This window comes from Meriones unguiculatus, chromosome 11 (genome assembly GCF_030254825.1).
Source record: "Meriones unguiculatus strain TT.TT164.6M chromosome 11, Bangor_MerUng_6.1, whole genome shotgun sequence".
Classification (NCBI taxonomy): domain Eukaryota; kingdom Metazoa; phylum Chordata; class Mammalia; order Rodentia; family Muridae; genus Meriones; species Meriones unguiculatus.
Genome location: NC_083359.1, coordinates 16,256,290 through 16,277,229, shown reverse-complemented (window position 1 = coordinate 16,277,229; position 20,940 = coordinate 16,256,290). Strand labels below are relative to the sequence as shown.

General features: G+C 38.7%; 1 protein-coding gene across 13 annotated transcripts in view; it reads left to right on the top strand.

Annotated features, from left to right (window-relative positions):
- The window catches only part of Rapgef6 (Rap guanine nucleotide exchange factor 6), a 177,582-nt gene that overhangs the window by 136,962 nt on the left and 19,680 nt on the right, over positions 1 to 20,940 (top strand). For 10 of the 13 annotated variants that reach the window (XM_060363700.1, XM_060363695.1, XM_060363701.1 and 7 more), the window contains 5 exons: positions 4,334 to 4,717; positions 6,917 to 7,128; positions 9,869 to 9,992; positions 12,883 to 12,906; positions 16,644 to 16,864. In XM_060363700.1, coding sequence (XP_060219683.1) covers positions 4,334 to 4,717; positions 6,917 to 7,128; positions 9,869 to 9,992; positions 12,883 to 12,906; positions 16,644 to 16,864 — 965 coding nt within the window. The remainder of the gene's footprint in view (positions 1 to 4,333; positions 4,718 to 6,916; positions 7,129 to 9,868; positions 9,993 to 12,882; positions 12,907 to 16,643; positions 16,865 to 20,940) is intronic. The other 3 variants (XM_060363698.1, XM_060363697.1, XM_060363707.1) reach the window with 1 other exon arrangement.

The following is a 20,940-nucleotide window of genomic DNA, read 5'->3' as shown; positions in this document are numbered from 1 at the left end:
GTTTTTGTCTCTATAATTATAGAATCTTGGGTCCTTAAATGCTACCATAAAGAGGTGAGACAGAACAACCCTGTATAATCAATGCCAGCTGTAAATATTTGAGGTGTGCCTCTAGTTATTAAGTGCCAAAGAGGTTCTGTTCTAAAGAGAACAGGAAATGGATGTCTTTTGTACAAGGATTGATTGCATACCACTTGCTGAGATGCAAAATATATTTAATACAGAGAAAACTCTAAGTATAGCTTCTAGTTAGAGATCTACTTTTCCATGTCTCACTTGAAAGTGTCATACAGGGGTCAGGAGAGATGGCTCAAAGGTTAAGAGCACTAGCTATTCTTCCAAAGATCCTGAGTTCAATTCCCAGCAACCGCCTGCTATTTCACAATCATCTATAATGAGATCCTGTGCCTTCTTCTGGCATGCAGGCTCACATGCAACCAGAATAATGTATAAATAATACTAAGTAAATAAGTCTTTAAATTTAAAAAAAAAAAGTGTCAGGCAGAAGGGAAGGAAGAAATGGGTCCAGTAGCAGCTACTGAATAGAGAGGAAAGCAAGTCTTATTGTATGTGTTTTTGATTTTTTTTTTTTTGGGGTTTTTTTTTTTTTTTTTTGCCAGTTAGAAATTATATTCTCCATGAACAAATATTCATCTGATAATACTCATACATCAGTTACTGTATTAATTTTTCATTGTTTTCACAAAATACCTGGCAGGAACAACTTCATAGAGAAAGGATTTTTTTGTTCACAGTCCATCATGGCAGGGAATGTGTAGCAGCGCAGAGGCAGTCAGGAAGGAGAGAGAGAATAAGACTAGGGACTAGGTATAACCTTCAGAAAGTATGACCTAGTGACCTGCTTTCTCCAGCTCAGCCTACTTACAAGTTGTGCACCGCCTTCCACCTGAACCCATGTGAGACGTTTCATATTCAAACTATAACATTACACCCTGGTTCCTAAAGGTTCATGCAATCTCAAAAGCAAAACACAACCCATCATTAAGAATCTTCAGAATCTTAATCGCTCTAACTTGTTTCACTCAATTTGTCATGCCCAAGTCTGAAGTCTGTTCTAAGATTCAGGACAAACTCTCTTAGCTGTGAACCTTGAAGAATAAAAAAAAAAGAGAAAAGTAGCCAGTGATAGCACATGCCTTTAATCCCAGTACTCAGGATGCAGAGGCAGGTGGATCTCTGTGAGTTTGAGAATAGCCTTGTGTACAAAGGGAGTTCCAGGACAGCCAGGGCTACACACAGAAATACTGTCTCAAAAAAACAAAAAAGAAAATGATACCAGATAAACATTTCCATTCCAAGTGAGAGAAACAGGAGAATAGAAGGAACCAGTGAAATCAAACAAGACAGAAATCCATTAAGGCAAAGATTAAATCCTACAGATCCATGCCTGCATCTGGGGCACATGGAATCATTCTCTTGTCTTTCGAAGACCCGCCTTTATGGCTTCTTGAACTATCTCTACTTGTTTTTGTCTTTGCTTGGCTTGTCAGACATTCTACATTGATGGCGTCTCCAGCATCGTAGAGTGTCCATTGTATCTTCGTCTTAACTTTAAATTTTACTTATCACACCTGCCCAGAGGCTGACTGCTACAGTCTTGACACTGCCACACATTGCCTAATTTCCCTGGCCTTTCTTTGGAAAATATTGGTAGAAGCCCCCATGACCAAAAACTCTTTCAGTCTACGTGCTACAAAAGCATTATCACATAGACAGTGCCACAGTGTGCTGCTAGGCTAAACAATAGCAAGCCCCTTTAGACTCTAGATGCAGTGGTTTATGAGTGGCTAGATGGTTAAGCATTATAAAGCCAGTCCTGGGAGACAATGCATTTAGTTGCACTATGGCTCTTTTTTTTTTTTTTTTAATTCCAATTTATTCACTTTGTATCCCAGCTGTAGACCCCTCCCTTATCCCCTCCCAATCCAACCCTCCCTTTCTCTTCTTCCAGTCCACTGATAGGGGAGGTCCTCCTTCCCTTCCATCTGACCCTAGCCTATTAGGTCTCATCAAGACTGGCTGCATTGTCTTCCTCTGTGGCCTGGTAAGGCTGCCCCCCTTCCCTCAGGGGGAGGTGATCAAAGAGCCAGCCACTGAGTTCATGTCAGAGACAGCCCCTGTACCCCTTACTAGGGAACCCACTTGGAGACTGAGTTGCCATGAGCAGCATCTATGCAGGGATTCTAGGCTATTGCCATGCATGGTCCTTGGTTGGAGTATCAGTCTCAGAAAAGACCCCTGCACCTAGATTTTTTGGTTCTGTTGGACCTCTTCAGAAAGGCAAATGGGATAGACATCAGAAGACAGAGAAAACAGGTGGTTCTTTTCAAAAGGAAGTTTTACACTTAATATATTTTGTATTTGTTGTAAGTACTGGCAATTGAACCTACAAGCCTCTTACAAGCTAAGACATCCACTGCAGAACTATGTCCAATCCCCCCACCTTAATTTATGTATTAATTTATTTTTGCAGCAGGATCTCACTAAGTTGTCCAAGCGCACCTTGATAGAATCTGTCTCAGACTCCCAAGTAACTGGAATTAGAGGCCTGTGCCACTGGATATGATGGTGCAAATCTTTAATTCCAGAATTCGGGAGACTGAATCTGGTATAGATCTTTGTAAGTTTGAGGCTAGCCTGGTCTACATAGAGGCCTGTGTCACTGGGTCCAGCCAGAAATTTCTTTTTAAGAGTCTACTGAGCGCATCTGAAAGACTCTAACTAGCAGTGTTTTCAAAGCAAAGACTCATCACCAAACCTTTGGCAGAGTACAGGGAATCATAAGAAAGAAGGGGGGTTAGTCTGATGGGGAAAGGATAGGAGCTCCACAAGGACCAAATATATCTGGGCACAGGGTCTTTTCTGAGACTGACATTCAACCTAGGACCATGTATGGATATAACCTAGAACCTCCACTCAGATGTAGCTCAGTAACCAATTGGTTTCCCAAAGTGAGGGGAACAAGGACTATTTCTAACAGGAACTCAATGACTGGCTCTTTGGTCCCCCCACCCCCGAAGGGAGGAGCAGTCCTGTTAGGCCACAGAGGAGGGCTTTGCAGCCAGTCCTGAAGATACCTGATAAAACAGGATCAGATGAATGGGGAGGAGGTCCCCCCTATCAGTGGACTTGGAAAGGGGCACGGTGGAGATGAGGGAGGGAGGGAGGGACTGGGAGGGAATGAGGGATTGGGACACGGCTGGGATACAGAGTTAATAAAATGTAACTGATGAAAATGTATTTATTTTTTTATTTTATTTTTTTTTTAAGTTCATGTTCTTTTAGCTGCTACAAGAAAGGTCTGACCATGTCCTGATAAGCTCTTAAGACAGTTCCCTGTCATCCTGATGAAAAACACTTTCTTTCCTTTAATCAGTGGTTCTCAACCCATTGGTAACAACCCCTTTGAGGGTTGAATGACCCTTTCACGGGGGTCACATATCAGATATTTACATTGCGATTCTTAACCGTAGCAAAATTACAGTTATGGAGTAACAAAATAATTTTATGATTGGGGATCACAACAAAACAAGGACCTGTATTAAAGTGTTACAGCGTTAGGAAGGTTGAGAAGCACTGCTGTAAATGGTGCTGATCTTTTTAAAGCACACCTTCCTTCACATAGGCTTTGCTGTTGAAACTGACAGTATTTTTACTCTTGCTTTTTTCCCAATTCTCATTGTAAACATGAAGCCTGGATATTTTATCAAGCGTGAAATTTTTCTCTCAGAATGTAACATAGGCAACCTCTAATCCAGTTGTCCATCTAAAAGTTCTCTTGACATTCTGCTCTTCAGAGTTCCAACAAAAGTAGGCCATTGAGCTGTACTTAGGACATTCTAGGACCCCTCCTCCCAACAACCATTTCCAAAAGCCTAGTAACCATTTGTTAAGGTTTAGCTACAGCAGTGACCCCGCTTGTCTAGCACAAGTTTTCTGTGTTAGTTTCCCATCACTGCCCCCAAAGAACTGGAGATGAACAACTTCAGAGAAGATCCTGACTTTGCCCTGTAGAGTTTTTATTCTCAGGACAACACACAGTGGTTCACACATATGAGTAGTTTCTTAAATGACTGACTTCAAGCTAATTTTCATCATTATTTTTCTTTTTTTGCAGTCAGATGGCAAAAAGTGGGACTTTTCAAGATGTCTTTTAAAGTATTTTCTTGTTTCATCTCTTAAGTGAATATTCTAATGTTTTAGCAAAAAGCTACACATAAAATGGAATATTGGGAAACAACATAAATCACGAAAGTATTCTGATTAAATGAAATCTGTTCATGATCACACTTACAATTTTCTTCCCATTTAGATATTACCTAAAAAATAACATGGAAACAGAAACCTTGTGTTCTGATGAAGATGCCCAGGAACTACTTAAGGAAAGCCAGCTGTCCATGCTGCAGCTTAGCACCATTGAGATTGCCACCCAGCTGTCGATGAGGGACTTTGATTTATTTCGCAATATTGAGCCCACTGAATATATTGATGATCTTTTTAAGTTAGATTCCAAAACAGGAAATACTCACTTGAAACAGTTTGAGGACACTGTAAACCAAGAGACATTCTGGGTTGCCTCAGAGATTTTAAGTGAATCAAATCAGCTCAAAAGAATGAAGATTATTAAACATTTTATTAAAATCGCCCTTCATTGCCGAGAATGCAAGAACTTCAATTCCATGTTTGCAATAATAAGGTAAGTTTGTACAAGTATTAGTGTAGTGATTTTTGTGATATATAAGGCATTATCTGTTTAGGTATCTGTTTAGGTATTTCTGTCTAGAAACAGAAAAGTTTAGTGAAGTCTTTTGTGAAGGGGGTAAATATGTGTATCTGGGTGCATTCTTTTAGCACTAGATATTTTAGTATATGTCAGAAGTTGATGTAGAGTGTTTTCCTAATCACCCTCCACCTTACATAACATAGTTATGGTCTGAACTTAGACTTTACCAGTTCAGCTAGTTTGGATAGCCGGCTTGCCCCAAGGTTCTTCTGTCTCTGCTTCCTACATGCTAGGATCACAGTTGGACACCACACCCTCCCTAGTGCTACAGATCCAAACTCAGATCCTCCCCAATCCCTAGAAAGTTTTTAATATACGATTAGAGTTAATGTGTTTTACATCCCGATAATATTGGTGCTCTCTGTTCTTATTTATTGTTTCGACTTTCACAAAAAAGGAAAAGAAAGAAAAAGGAGAGGAAACCATTTCTATAAAAATACCATTGATTCCTTTTTGTCTTGGTTAACTACTACTGAGCTTCAGGCCTACCCTGACATGTGGTTAATATAGCCAGTGAGACTCCTAAACTAATTTTCTGTTTGTCAGTGGGTATTAATTGCAGATAGCTTCTTGATTAGGGGTGGCAGCCTGTTTCCACTTCCCCGTCTCAGTGCTGAGACCTTGTCTGATTTGAACTTCTACAGGCTCTGAGTACCTCTATGTATCAGATACATATGTGGAAGATGCTATTTCCTTGGAGTCATCATCCCTCTGGCTTTTGCAAGCTTTCCATCTCCTCCATCACATAGAACCCTGATTCCCTAACAGGAGGAATATGATGAAGGCATCCCATTTAGGACCAAGTGTTCCAAAGTCTCTTGCTCCACACACTGTCCAGTTGTGGGTTCCTGTGCTAAAACCCCATACATATCTTGGTTCTGTTTCTGCACCCCCTCCTAGTAATTTAACTATAGTTGCTAGAGCTTTAATGCTTTAAAGGTCTTGAGTTCTCACAAAAACTAGACAAGCTCTTTGTTCCTCTTCTTGTCCTTTCTCTGGCTATTGCTGGCATGTTTGATTCAAGCTTTAGAGTCAGTTCATCTAGGTTTCCTAAAAAGTCTTAGAATTATTTTCCATTGAGATTACACAGAACACATAGATTTATTTAGCAATGGCTCCTTTACCCCAAAACACTGCTGAAATTCTTTTCTCTCTGTGACATTTGTAGCTTTGTTTGTAAAAGTCTTGAACATTTCTTTAAATGTTCAGTGTATGTTGTTATTGAATGGCATTTTTTATTGTCTTGATGATGTGTTGTTTCTGCTGAGTAGTCTACTGTTCATATGTATAGTTCCATATACTGGCATGGTACAGCATTATTTTCGTTATGGTTTTGAGTTAATATTTGGGGGGCAGTAAATCGTATAATCTCATTTTCTTGTTTCTTTCAAATAATGATAAAGATGTACTTTCTCTCCGTTTACATGTTTCTTTACCTTATCTGTTGCTTGTTTCCTGGCATTTGTACATTAAATAGTTACAGTGTGTTCCCTGCATAATTTTGGTTCATAATAGTTTCCAGTATTACTCCATCAACATAATGTAATCCTTGGATTAAAAAATGGGCTGTTGTCGGGCATGATGGTGCACGCCTGTAATCCCAGCATTTGGGGAGGCAAAGGCAGGCAGATCTCTATGAGTTTGAGACCAGCCTGGTCTATGAAGCGAGTCCAGGACAGCCAAGGCTACACAGAGAAACCTTGTCTCAAAAACCAACACCCCCCCTCCCCCCAAAAAAAAGCTCTTCCTCAGTCAGTTATTGATCAGGTGTTTCGTGGCATCATTTAAATTGTTTTCAAGTTGATGTTGTGTAACTTAGTTGATGAAGAGCAACATTGTGATAGTCATGTTCCTCTTTAATTTTTATGTGATTATTACATGTATTTTTTACATGCAAAGTATAAAAAAGTTGTACTACAGAGTTCCTCTGGAAGAGATGTTTTTTGTTTTAAAATTAAGGAATCCCTTTTTTTTTTCCTAGTTCTTTTTTGTTTCAAAGTATAAAAATGGGTACTGTATTTCCCCCTGTTGATCTTGGTTGTACACTTTATTGACCTGAATCTACCTTTTCCTCTAAGTCCATTCTTAATGTTTCTATTCTCATTTTGACAGTGGCTTGAACCTGGCACCTGTAGCACGACTTAGAGGCACTTGGGAAAAGTTACCAAGCAAATATGAGAAACATCTTCAAGATCTACAAGACCTTTTTGATCCATCTAGAAACATGGCAAAATACCGAAATATTCTTAGTAGTCAAAGCATGCAGCCTCCAATTATTCCCCTCTTCCCTGTTGTCAAGAAAGATATGACATTTCTTCATGAAGGTATCTGAAAGTCATTTGAAAATTACCATGTTTAGCATTAGCTTAAGCATAGTATTGTATTATTATTTCAATATAATTATGTCACTAAATCTTTATACAGTTAAATGCAGAGAATTTATGACATCCAAAGCCATATTATTGACAGTAACAAATTAAAAGTATTAAATTTATAAACTTGACACTAAGATAAAACTATTTGCTGACACTTGATATCAGCAAATAGTTTTTATTGTATTTGTTTGAAATGGGTCTCTCCACAGCCCAAGTGCCTGATCTTCCTTTCTTCACCTCCCTAGCACTCAGGCATGTACCAGACACATCCAGCCTTGTATTTGCTTAAGCTTAGTAATATTTTTTTCCTGTGGATTTTTTTAATTGGAATCTCACATAAATAAAACTGTCCAAAACAAATGAACAAGTAATAAAATTTGACAGCATAATCAATTATATGGGCAAAAATTAGGCATTTCCCGTATCCTAGAAGCTTGCTCCTGCCCGCTCCCAACTATTCCCGTCTTCCTCTCCCCAAAGGTGACTACTATCCTGATTTCTAATGCCAAAGTTTAGTCTCAGTTGTTCTTGAAATTTAGACAAGCAAGTTCTCAAAATGTTTGTTTTCTTTAGTTTGATGTGATTTCTGGCTTATTTTGGTCAACACTGGATTAGGGAGATTCTTTGCTGTTTTCCAAAGCTGCTTAGCGTAGTGTTCCCTTGTCTTAGTGCTGTAGAGTGATTCATTCTGGTTCATGGTTTTTTTTTTGTTTGTTTCATTTCATATTCTCTGTAAAAGATAGTAATGTTGTGGGCTGGAGAGATGGCTCAGAGCTTAAGAGCACTGGCTGCTCTTCCAGAGGTCCTCCGTTCAATTCCCAGCACCCACACGGTGCTCACAGCCATCTATAATGAGATCTGGTGCCCTCTTCTGGCACACAGGAGTACATGCAGGCAGAACACTGTATACGTAATAAGTGAACCTTTAAAAAGAAGTTAGTAGTGTTGTTTTGTATCTTCTAACATGTTTAGCATAGTTATTTTAAAGCTTCTCTGTGATTACTCTGGTCTGAGTCCTCTCAGGATCTTTTTCTGGATCTTTATATCTTGTCACATTCGTGTTCATTTTCTCTTGGTCTACATTATTTATGTGTTTATTTATTACAGAATAGTGGGAAATTTATTTTAAAAATCTGAAGTTTATGACATTCTTTTATTCCAAAAAAAGATTAAACCTTGCTCATTCAGGGCTGTTACTAATCCCAAATGATTTTATTTCATTTTTTTAGGCTTATTCCAGTTAATATTTGGTTCATCCTTAGCCCCAGAATAGTCAGAATCCCAAAGGAACACATTGAGCTTTCATTAGATTTCACTTTCTTTTGTTCTTCTAACTTCAAAACACAGAAGAGAGCTGTGCAGTGATGGCTCATGCCTTTGATTCCAGCACTTAGAAGACAGAGGCTGGCAGATCTCTGTGAGTTCCAGAACAGGCAAGACTACACAGGGAAGCACTGTCTTGGAATAGATAGATAGATAGATAGATAGATAGATAGATAGATAGATAGATAGATAGATAGATAGATAGATAGATTAGATAGATTAGGACTCTATTCAGCTCCCTGTCCAGTCTGCCTTTGCTAATTGTCATCAGCAGGCAGAGTATCCTAGTTGCTTTGTCCTCCTGCTTCAGAATTTCATCATCATCCTCACATAAGAAAAGATCCCCTCAGGCTTCTGACATACTCTCACAACATTGATCTGACTTAAGCATGGTTTTGGCATTGTTTTGTTTCCAGCCATGCGCTATTCCTGTGACCAATGTACAGATGCTACTTACTATGAAAAGGATGTTTTCTAGACCCATATAGCTCTCAAATTTGGCTTCTGGGCCTTCCATGTTAGAAAAATTAGATTTCACTAACAGTTACAGAAAGGTGTAGTTAAATTCTACATGGTCAGACAGACTGACCTTTGAACAATAATTTTCCCCCCCTGATGATTTGGACTAGGTAAACCTGTAAGTGGGGTTCATCTGATCTCATAACTGATCTCTTCAAGAAGTTGACAGTTTTCAAAGTTATAAAATAAAAGCTTACAAACAGTTACTTTTATACTAATGATTAGTCACAGTGACAAATTCAAATTCTGAGAGAGAAAAAGTGCCAGGCCAAAGAGTGCCCTGCTTTAGTGCAACTACCTAATTTTAACTTAATTTTTGCCATTTGAGAAAGAAATCCAGTATTATTTAATCTCCCACTATTTACTCCTGTGAGGATATTTGCTACTTCTTAAATAGTTGTTATTTATTTTAAAGTTTTTAAGAATTATAAATCAAAAGAAGTTATAAGCTATATTAGTTATTAGTCAGTAAGTAGGCCCAGCAGTGCCCTTTTCACCTGGCTAGCCTAAGTTTTCAGATGCTGTACCTTCCTTCCAAAACAACAAAGCATGTCCAACATGGGACCGTGTGCTGTGTAATCTGTGTGTGTACCTGTTTTTAACAGCCAAGGAAAGTCAGTCACTTTCTGTATTCAAACTCTTTCCCAGGGGAAACAGAGCTCTTCTCAGAAATTCATTTCCTGGCATCAAGGCTGAGCTGTCTATGAATTTATCAAGTTTTTTGAAAAGTGAGGGAGAGGGACGCTTTGATAAAGAAAAACCTATTTGTACTTAGGAGTAATAACTGGACTTCTGCTACTTGGAGATAAAATTGTAATTATGAAAGTTTAAAAATTGTGTTTCATAGGAAATGACTCCAAAGTAGATGGCTTAGTAAACTTCGAGAAACTAAGAATGATTGCCAAGGAAATTCGTCATATTGTTCGAATGACTTCTGCTAACATGGACCCTGCCATGATGTTCCGACAGAGGTATGGCATGGAAATCCTCTTAAAGTGGTATCGAGGGTGGTGAGATAATGATGTCTGCTCCATGCTAAGTGTTTTGCACACAGCAGTCTCCAGTAATCTTTTATTACAGTAATCCTAACAGGTAAGCAGTATTCAGCTTCCCTTTACATCTGAAGAAATTGAAGCTCAAGCAGTTTTGTTCTGTTTTGTTTTTTATTTTATGTATGTTTGCCTGCCTGTGTGTCTGTATATCACATGCGTGCAAGCATCCAGGAGAGAGTATTGGTTCCTCTGGAACTAGAGTTACAGATGGCTGTGAGTCACCATGTGGGTGCTGAGAATTGAATCCAGGTCCTCTGGCAAGAGCAGTCAATGCTCTTAACTGCTGGGCCATCCCTCCAGGATGTAACTATGTAACTTGTTAAGAGTTAAGCTCTAGTTTTCCAATTACTGTTTCTGACTAAACAAATAGTTCTATGTGGCTGTCATTTAAAGTACCAACAAACAAACATAAGAATGGTGAGATCCCTGAAATCATCTGAGTGGTTTAAAGTCCTAGCCTGGGCATGGTGGCACACACCTGTGATCCCAGCACTCTGGGAGGCAGAGGCAGGTGGATCTCTGTGAGTTCGAGACCAGCCTAGTGTACAAATCAAGTCCAAGGAAAGGACAGCCAAGGCTACACATAGAAACCCTGTCTAGAAAAACCAAAAGAGAAAAGAAAAGAAAGTCAAGTCCTAGCACATCTAACTGGTACTTCACTCTTTTAAAACATTTCTTTTCCAAAAGTTACAGTTACACTGTAGCTGTTTGGTTGCATGTAAACTCTTTCCCAGAAAGAGTTTTTAGCCATGCTTCATCTTGATTAGAGTTTGATTTATCTTTTGATTTCATCTGAGAATACTTTTAGACTCATTTTGTAGCTAAGGCTGGTCTAGAACCCATGATCTTGCCTTTAACCTTCCAACTGCTGGTACTAAAGATATACACTGCCACAACCAAAATGAGAATGATTTTTTAATTTAATCCTTTGTGTACTATAAAGGCTACTATAGATTTATGTATAGAATTTATAAAAAAAAGTTGTTAAGCCATTCCCAGTAATTTTATAATCTTCAGCATGTAACTAGACATTACATTTTCTTTTTGGACCTCTCCAAAGAAGGCATTAAAAATAAAATAATTTTACGTATACACAATTGCTGTGATTTTAAAATACATACATTCTAAGAAAATAAAAATACTTGATACTTTGTAATCTGTGTGTGTAAGATTGAGTTTGTTTCACTTATTGTGGAGCAGTCTTGTTCTTTTGTAGATGATTTCCTCTCTGCTGTAGTTTAGAGATTCCCAGAGGAGGGGAAGGAGTACCAAATCTCTTCCCATCTCTTTTCTTTCTCTTGGTAATGTAATGAGATGTCACTTCTCCAAAACGTGGAAGCAAAAACCAAAAAGAACCAGGGACCAAAGCACACCTGGAGGAGGCTGTTGTCTGCTTTTGTTTTTGTTGAATGTTGAATGTCTTAATAACAGTGGACCTTCCATTGTCTCTTGTCTTATGAATCTCCATTCACTCATGCATGTTTTCATTCTAGTGCCTAAAGACATAATAAATTAGTTACCCTGTCAAATCAGTTGATCATGACTAGGGTGGCAGCTGTACTTCAGAATTAACAAGAGGACCAAGAGAGCTCACTCAGTAAAGTGCTTGCAATGAAAGCTTGAGGACTTGAGTTCAGTCCCCAGCACCATCCATGTAAAAAAAGACATGCTTGTTGCTGTGTTTGTAATTCCAGCACTGGGGAGAAAGAGAAAGACACAGGTAGATCCTTGGACCTCACTGGCCAGCCATTCTAGCCAAAGTGGCTACCTACAGGCCTGTCTTTAAAAAAAAAAAAAGTTTATGACACCTTAGTAATAGCACCAGTGGTTTACCTCTGCCTTACACGCATGTGCAAGTGTACCCACATGCACACAAACACACAACTAAAATAAGAAGAGTGACTGATCAATATTAATAATCCTGGCTATTTGCTTAGGAATAACCAGGATTGAATAGAAAGTGTATGGGGATATAAATACATTTATGGTGGTTCTGATTTGGTTTTCTCAACCAATACTTTTAGGGTCTCATTGTATTTCTAGACTCGCCTGGAATCCCTCCTCCCAAGTCATAGAAGAGGTACACACCACCACCCATGCTTTGATGTGTTTTTATTTTCATTTTAAATTGTATTTGCTAGCCAGTTTTTCTTGTAAAACTTCATCAGAGAAATTTCTCTACTTAAAAATGGATTTATATATCTGTATGTTTGTTATAATTTATTTGTCACTTAAATGAGTTGGCTCCAAAAGTGTATAGAAACTCTGTTCTTTGAGCATTCTACTAGGAGGTAGACCAGTCCCTACACCTCCAAAACCAAAGTTTGCAATGAACATATGGCATTCCCTAAGCTGCTTAATAACATCAACTTATAATGCCAGGTGTTGGTGGTTCACACCTTTGATCCCAGCAGTGGAAAGGCAGAGGTAGGCAGATCTCTGAGTTCAAGGCCAGTCTAGTCTACAGAGTGAGTTCCAGGACAGCCAGGGCTACACAGGGAAACCTTGTCTTGAAAACAAACAAACAAAAACCAACTAATGGGTGGTTGAGTTATTAGAAATACAGTTGATCTAAAGCATGTTCTAAAGTAGATGCTGTAGAGGAGTTTGGCCTTCAGGACTCATTGTGCCCTACCCATTTCTTCATTTCATTAAAGCCATTTTTTACTGTTAAGCTACAATTTTTTTTTCCTGGTAAATTTTTCTGTTCTATTCTGTCTGCATAAATTCTCTGACTCTCATCTGTTGTCTTTTTTCTGTGCTTTCCTATTCAAACACATGCTTCAATGTTTGTGGCTCTTGCTTACAGGAAGAAGAGGTGGCGGAGTCTGGGGTAAGTGGGGAAATGAGCAACTGGAATGAAAGTTGTGCAACTCTTAACATGTGCTACATCCTTTCCATTAATGCACGCAAATCAGATAGCATGCCTTCTATTAACTCCGTCAGCCTACATTCTGGCAAATGCCTTTTGCTAACAAGGTGACAGTAGTGATGGAACTAGCATTTTGTTGGTTTTGGTTTCCTTTGTTTTCTTTTTCCATTATTGACATTCTATAATTACTTTTTAGATTTAAACTTAACAGATTCGTGAGATGTAGATGATGATAATGAATATTTGCTGCATACTTCCTGTGTGCTCTACACTGCTGCAAGCTCTCTAAATGAATAACCTTTTAAAGTCTCCCATTGCCCTATGAACAGATCTGTTATTCCTGTGGTGCAGATGGGAAAGGTAACTTGCCCGGTCTTACATAGCCACTAATGGTGTGTCCAAACCTAAATGGTCAGCTTTAAAAGCTGACAACACTTTCTCTAATTCAATGCCATATTTTATGAAAGTAAACATGTTAATCTATAAAAAATCTGTTTATAAGGGTTGCATTTTCATTAGTTTTGCAGAGGCATCTTTATTCAGTCTGTACTATAAATGTGAATAGATTTTTTTCATCTTCTATCAGATCCACTGAATGCCTGAAACTTGAAGCATAGATTGAAATTTACTTTAAATTTCTACCACCTTTATATAAAAAGATTCCTATGTCTCTCTAAAGCTGCCCAGCCTTTTTTGGTTAAAGTAGGTTCTGGTCTCTTAATTCTGCCTTGCTAGCCATCTGTTTAGAGCCACCAACAGTTAAAGATCTTGTGCAGTATTTCCCTAGACCTTTCATTTTAAATGAGGAAAGAGTTAGTACTATAGGTGCATAGAATTGCATACATAGAATTTTGCTGTTTAAAACAAATGGACTGTGAGGTTAGATACTTATGCTACATGTAAGAATTTTTTGAGCCCTGTCTTTGAGTCTTATATGTGGTCTTGTTTTTCATTTGGTGAACTTGACTTTCTTCCTCTGGTGTGTGCCTCATGTGTTTTCTTCTATGTCATATATTTGTGTCTTGGTCTTTGCTGGTTCTTCTTACTGGAAGTAGAAATTGATGGCATTACTACTTCAGCAGGACATCTTATGATGATGTAGTGACTGAGCTACTTAGCCACTGTTCAGCTGGGGTGTTGGGTCTGTAGCATTTGGGGCTTGCAGATAGCAGGTGTTTTTGGGTTTGTTTTTTTTGTTTGGTTGGTTTTGGTTTTGGTTTTTTGTTGTTGTTGGTTTTTTTGGGTTTTTTTTTTTTTCACATCAGTAGTTGATGCTTTGGAAGTAGTTCAGAAGATGCTTTATTGTCATCTGTCAGTCTCATGCATTGGACCTTTGTTATCCTAGGTTTGTTTACAAGCTGGCTTTTTTTTTATTTTGGATAACAGCTAAGATAAAAGTATTAAATACTAGCATTGAAATTTTCTTCTCAATGTTAAGGCTTTGTTTCACTGTTGGTTCAATCCCTGGAATCCACAGAAGGTATGAGAGAACCAATTTCACACAGCTGTCCTGTGGCCTTCACAGATGCACTGAAGCACACACATAGCATACTCACACAATGATAATAGTCACCACATTGTAAGATGTGTTGTCTTGTGTACCAAGAAAAGCCAGTGCAGTGCCTTGTTTGTCTGAGCTCATAAATGCTTCTCATGGGTCTGGACTTAGCTTTACATTTTCCTCACATAAACATCCTTGTACATTCATTAAAAGGAAAATATAAGGAAAGTGAATTGGTTTAGATCTTTTCTAGAACTTCATGTTCAGAATTTCAATCTTCCAGGTCACTTTTAGAATCACTAGTGCCTGCCCCTTGCCCCCTACTCGTGTGTAGTATGCACAGTACTACCCTCTGTACCACTGGTATCGTGGTCATCCATCACTTAAAGATAAACCATAAAAGAAGGCAAAACTCACCCTTTGGGTCTGTACCCTGGCTCAGCACAGAATTAGAGTCTCTCTCCCCTTTACATTGTTGGATATTTACCGAAATTTTCAGGTTTCACTCTCTTTACTCAAGTGCTTCTTAAAGATTAAAGGGTAATTCACTGGTTGAAAGGTTTTTCTTCCAACCCATTCTGCAAATTTTGTGGTCTTTTCCATGTGTCACTCATAGCCACATCATCATTTCTGCCTGACCTGCAACTAACATTTGCTGACAATATGGCATGAGGTGGTAGCACACACCTTTAATCCCAACACTCTGGAGGCAGGGGCAATCAGATCTGTGTTCAAGGACAGCCAGAGCTACACAGAGAAACCTTGTCTCAAAGAAGAAAAAAATAAATAATTAAATAATTTTTTTATGTATATATAATTATGTATATATAATTATAACTATATAATTAGTTGCCATCAAGTGTAAGGCATAACTGTCTATTTCCTTCCTCTTTTTTAGAATTGGTTTGGTTTGGTTTTTTTTTAATCTCAACAACATACATAATAATAGGTTTCTTTATGACATTTTCACGCATGTGTTACTGTACTTTGCCTCCATTCTTCCCCTCCCCTGGGATCCTTCAAATGTCTTTAAAATGTGACAGAAAAGTACTATTAACAGTTTTTCAGTTCTGTATATGATTTACAATGAAATTAAGATTTGGTGTCTATTTTAAGTCAGGTATGTGAGCATTGAAGAACAAGTTGCACGTTTATGGTCTGTGTTTTATATTTTATGTAAATATGATGCTAAAATTGAAAATAGAGACTCTTACTTTAAAAATAAAGATTATTTGAACCATGCAAACCTGAACTCATGAGTGATACCTATAGTCCATGTAAAGGTAGGGGGAGAGAACCATTCCTCAGACCTTCACAGACTTGCTGCAGCATATATCCACCTCTGCACATGCACAGTAATAAATAAACACTGAATTTGCTAGCCTGTTAGAAAGGACCAGCCTCATTGCAGTTGCTATCTTTTATTGGTTCTAGATGTGCATCATATAAGCAAGCTTGACAAAAAAGGTAGAGTTGGATGAAGTTGTAGCTTATTTGGATTGTACTTATTTCTAAGACCCAATTTGAAGTTCAGTCATGTTCAGTATTGCAAAGGCAGAATCTCAGCTACTTGTAGAACACAGCAATGTCTGACCGCATTGTACCTGCAGAGACAGGAGCAATTTTCTTTACTGCTTTTCAGATCTCTGACTATACTGAATTGAGATGTTATTTTCAAATATTATCTTGTTTCTGTTTTAATTTTTTGGTCAAAATATGGTTACTGGTAAAATTGGTCACTATGTTTAAAGTGACCCTGCTGTCACAGAATGGTGCTTTAAAAGCATATTGCAAGCAGCTCAGGTAGCAAAGCTGCTTTGTTTGCTCTTTCTGAAGGACTGAGGACAAATTAACCACATCTTAGAGTTGTGGATGGTCTAAAAGGACAAGAGGAAAGCTTTTGTTGGCACAGTTGCTCCATGGGTTACATAGGCACACACAGATGAAGTGGGGTAAGTTGCTCAGGGAGGAAATGGTATCTTACTCTTTTGAATCCAGTGTTGTTCCAGATCTTGTTCTTAGTTGAGAACATTGCCATCTGTGCCAAATTACTTTGCATTAATGCTCTTCATCTTTTAACTCATTTACATCAGCATGCAATAGCATTAACAGAAAAAAAAAAATCTTTGAATCTTCATTCTTTCATGCTTAATTCTCATCTTTACAGGCTCTCATTGCAGTTTCTGTCTTCTTACAGGTCATTAAGTCAAGGCAGCACAAATTCAAACATGCTGGACGTTCAGGGAGGTGCTCATAAGAAAAGAGCACGACGCAGCTCACTGTTGAATGCCAAGAAGCTGTATGAAGATGCCCAAATGGCAAGGAAAGTGAAACAGTATCTTTCTAGTCTGGACATAGACACAGATGAGGAAAAGTTCCAGATGATGTCAGTACAGTGGGAGCCTGCATATGGTACCTGTGAGTAGTTTTCCTTTGCATCACACTGGTGAGCACAGCAAAGTAGAAATTTTGTTCTTCAGAATTAATGCTAATTTCATTTGCAAAAGATGACTGCTATATTCCAGCAGCCTGGTCTGTTAATGAGCTGCGGAGTCCCATCCAGCCCTTATAGGACTCTGTAGGAAGGAAGAGGGGAAACCATTCCTTTTTTAAAAGCTTTATAATTAGGTTTTTAAAATTAGAGCATTGGTGGTAGCACACTTGGGTGGCAGAGTTAAGCGGATCTCTGAGTTTGAGGCCAGCCTGGTCTACAGAGTGAGTTCCAGGATAGTCGAAACTACACAGAGAAATCCTATCTCACAAAAAAAAAAAAAAATGGGTGCATTAATACATTTTTTTTTTAATGGGGAGAGGGTACACGGTCACTAGAGAGCTAGCTCAGCTGTTAAGAGTGCTACAGCTCTCACAGGACCTGAGTTCAGTGTCCAATGCCCATATGATACCTCACAACTAACTGAAACACCAATTCCAGAAGATCCTCTTCTAGACCCCATGGGCAAATACATACCAATACATGGTGCACAAACATACATGCAGACAAAACACCCATACACATAAAATAGGAATAATTTTTTTAAATTGGAACATTATAGAAAATACTATTTGAGAACATCGTTGCCCTTGTCTCTATGTGAAAAGTGACAATGGTACTAGGCACAATTAGTTACCAACTAGAAAGCTTAGGTATTTTCGTTAAAACACCAGCAGTGGGGGGCTGGAGAGATGGCTCAGTGGTTAAGAGCACTGTCTGCTCTTCCAAAGGTTATGAGTTCAATTCCCGGCAACCACATGGTGGCTTACAACCATCTATAATGTGAAATGATTCCCTCTTCTGGCAGGTGTAAATGCAGAGAGAACACTTGTATACATAAAATAAAGAAATTTTAAAAAGAAAAAAAAAAAAAAACACCAGCAGTGATTTACCAGTAAGATACATGAGAAAGTAGTCATATCATGACACTGTGGAAGAGATTTTCTTCTTCCTGCCAACGCCTCCCACAGTCCACTCTGCGCACTGCTGCTCTGCTTCATATGTACTGTGCCCCCAAGCATCCCGTGGCCAGTGCTGCCTTTTGGTTTTTTTGTGGTTTTGGTTTTGGTTTTGGTTTGGTTTTTGAGACAGGGTTTCTCTGTGTAGCCTTGGCTGTTGTAGACTCGCCTTGTACTTTCTACCAAGGCATCTCCCACCTCTATGTGATCAAGCACTTGTTGTGCATCTGGGGCAAACAGCCTTGTTTACAGAAGCAAAACACATGGCTTATTATCTCACATGAACAGCAGCCCCCCGAGTTCCAGAAAGGTGCCTGTCCTTGGGCGATTACAGGTTAGAGGCAGTTGTGTTTTGTAGATCTCTTAAGCACAGTAATTTAAACTTAAAAAATAACTTTAGTGGGACCGGAGCGATGGCTCCGAGGTGAAGAGCACCTCAGCTCTTCCAGAGGTCAATTCCCAGCAACCATATGGTAGCTCACAACTATCTATAATGTGATATGATGTCTTCTTCTGGAATGCAGGTATACATGCAGGTAGAGTATTCATAAAATAAATAAACAAATCTTTATAAATAAATAAATAACTTTAGCCCTCACAGGTGCACTCCGATATTATCAGAACTTGAGAAACAGAGGCAAGAGGATAGTATGTTCATGGCCAGCCTGGGCTACATATATCAGACCTTGGGGGGCTATTATCATATATATATATATATATATATATATATATATATATATATATTGAATGCTTCTACTGAAGAAAAATAATGGCATGTGCTTGCACTGACACTAATGGGTGGAGGCAGAGTTTGAATCTCGTTTGTTACCATTGAGCCAAGTTTCATTCTCACCTGTTCTCAAAAATGTAAAAATGTTAGCTGTGATGTTTCATACCTTTGATCCCATCATTCAAAGGGCAGAGACTGGCAAATTCTGGGAGTTCCAGGCCCATCTAGGCAACATAGTAAGTTCCAGGGTAGCCAAGACTACACACTGAAACTGACTTTAAAAAAATTTTTTTAAATTAAAAAAAAAAAAAAGAAAGAAAAAACCCTGAAACTTTGGCCAGAGTTAGGATTATGTTAGAATATGTTTTATCTCTTCTAATTTTTTATGAAGTCTTTGATTTTAAGAAAATTAATAAAACAGTAAAAATTGAGAGTGTCCCATACGGCAGCAACATCCTTAATACGTACTCTGTAGACATCATTAGCTTAATGTAGTGATACACTCTATAGTCCAAAAGGCAGGAGGGTCACTTGAGCATAGAAGTTGGAGACGAGATTGTACAACATAACAAAACCCCACTATGTAGCTCTAGCTGTGTTATGTTTTGGAAGCAGCTGAGCTGGAACTCACTCACACTGATCCACCTGCTTCTGCCTTGTGGCTCTATCTGAAAGTATTTTTTAGACATTTTAGAAGATGCCAGGTGGTAGTGGCACACACCTTTAATCCCAGCACTCAGGAGGCAGAGGCAGGCAGCTCTCTTAAGTTCAAGGTTGGCCTGGTCTACAGAGTGAGTTCTAGGACAGTCAGGACTAAAACAAAGAAGCCCTGTTTTTCTTTCTTTTTTTTTTAATTTAGAAGAAAGAAAACAAAAACACAAATTCTAGCACCCTAGAGGCTCCAGCGGGAAGATTACAAGCTCAAGACCAGCCTGGGCTATATATCAAGACCCTACCTCAAAATTTAAAAATTGTCATTTCTAACAACCATCTAATGATGAAATCGTACCTAGTGATGAAGTACCTAATGATGAATTCGTGCAGTAATAGATAATGCACCTAAAAAGTATTTCTACAGTGATGTTTCAGCTCTTAATACAATGAAAGAAACTCAAATCTAAGTATGTGTGAAATGAACATTATATGGCCATTTTAATGTATATTAGAGAGAATTTTATTGCTGAAAGTCACTGACTATTTTTAACTCCAGTTCCAGGAGATCCAGTGCCCTCTTCTGGTTTTGGCCTCTCACACACACAAACACACATGTGCAGTATACAGACATATGTGTAAGGAAGGTACTTGATTTTTTTTGTTTTGTTTTGTTTTGTTTTTTTGCACACTGCTCATATAACATGCATGCAGTTGCCTTTATTAGGAGCTCTCAGGAAAACGGTGGCCCTCAGCACACCACTACAGGCAAGGGAATGTTCTCAGCTCCACTGAGGACAGGCTGAGAGCTCAAACTGACCCAAGGGAATTCTAGGCCCTGAACTTCTAGAGCTCTGCAGCTCCTCAGCAGGAATGTGCAGTAAACACTTTAGGCCACTGCAAAGTCCGCTGTGGGACGGAAGCTTTTGCAGTGCTGGGGAACGGCAAGCTGTACAAGCCTAGAGGCCCATGCCACATTCAAGTACTTGAGGATATCCACATGCCTAAAATATTTTTTAAAGCAGTATTAACTATAGACATTTTAAAAAATAAACAGATGTTTATAGATCTGGAGGGAATCTGGGGAGCCCTTACTACATATGGCTTGTCAAGAGTAATGTCAGCCACGTGAAAGTGATAGGAGACAAAGGTCTGAGTGTTAAAGCTGGTTGCCAAATGCACTGCCAAGTCTGCAAGGCCCTGTTTCCTGGCTTTGAACTGTTAACAGTTACTTTTTCCCAGTAGCTCTGTAGTTCTTATATAGTGGCTTGTCAGGTCCAACAGCCATTTGTTTTACACACCGCGCACCTCTGTGTCTGCCCCCCCTTCCTGTGCTCTGCCAAGTGCGCCTGTCACTGCTCGCTACACTAAATCACGTGGTGTGGCACTGCAAGACTAGACTAGCCTTGGAAATGTGTCTGAACAAATACTCCTTTCATTGGCCTTATTTTTGTATGATTTCTTATGCATAATTGTTTTGTTTTTAATGTTTCAGGTGTTAGAATGCATTGTTGCTAACATCTCAGGTTGAGTAATTTCCTATCAACTCTTGTTGGAACAGCTTCAATGCTTGTTTTTCCCCAAACTGTAGTAGTTAAGATGTCAGTGATGTCAAAAATTGATTTATTGCCAGAAGTGGTGAAGGAATCAGAACCTTGGGTTC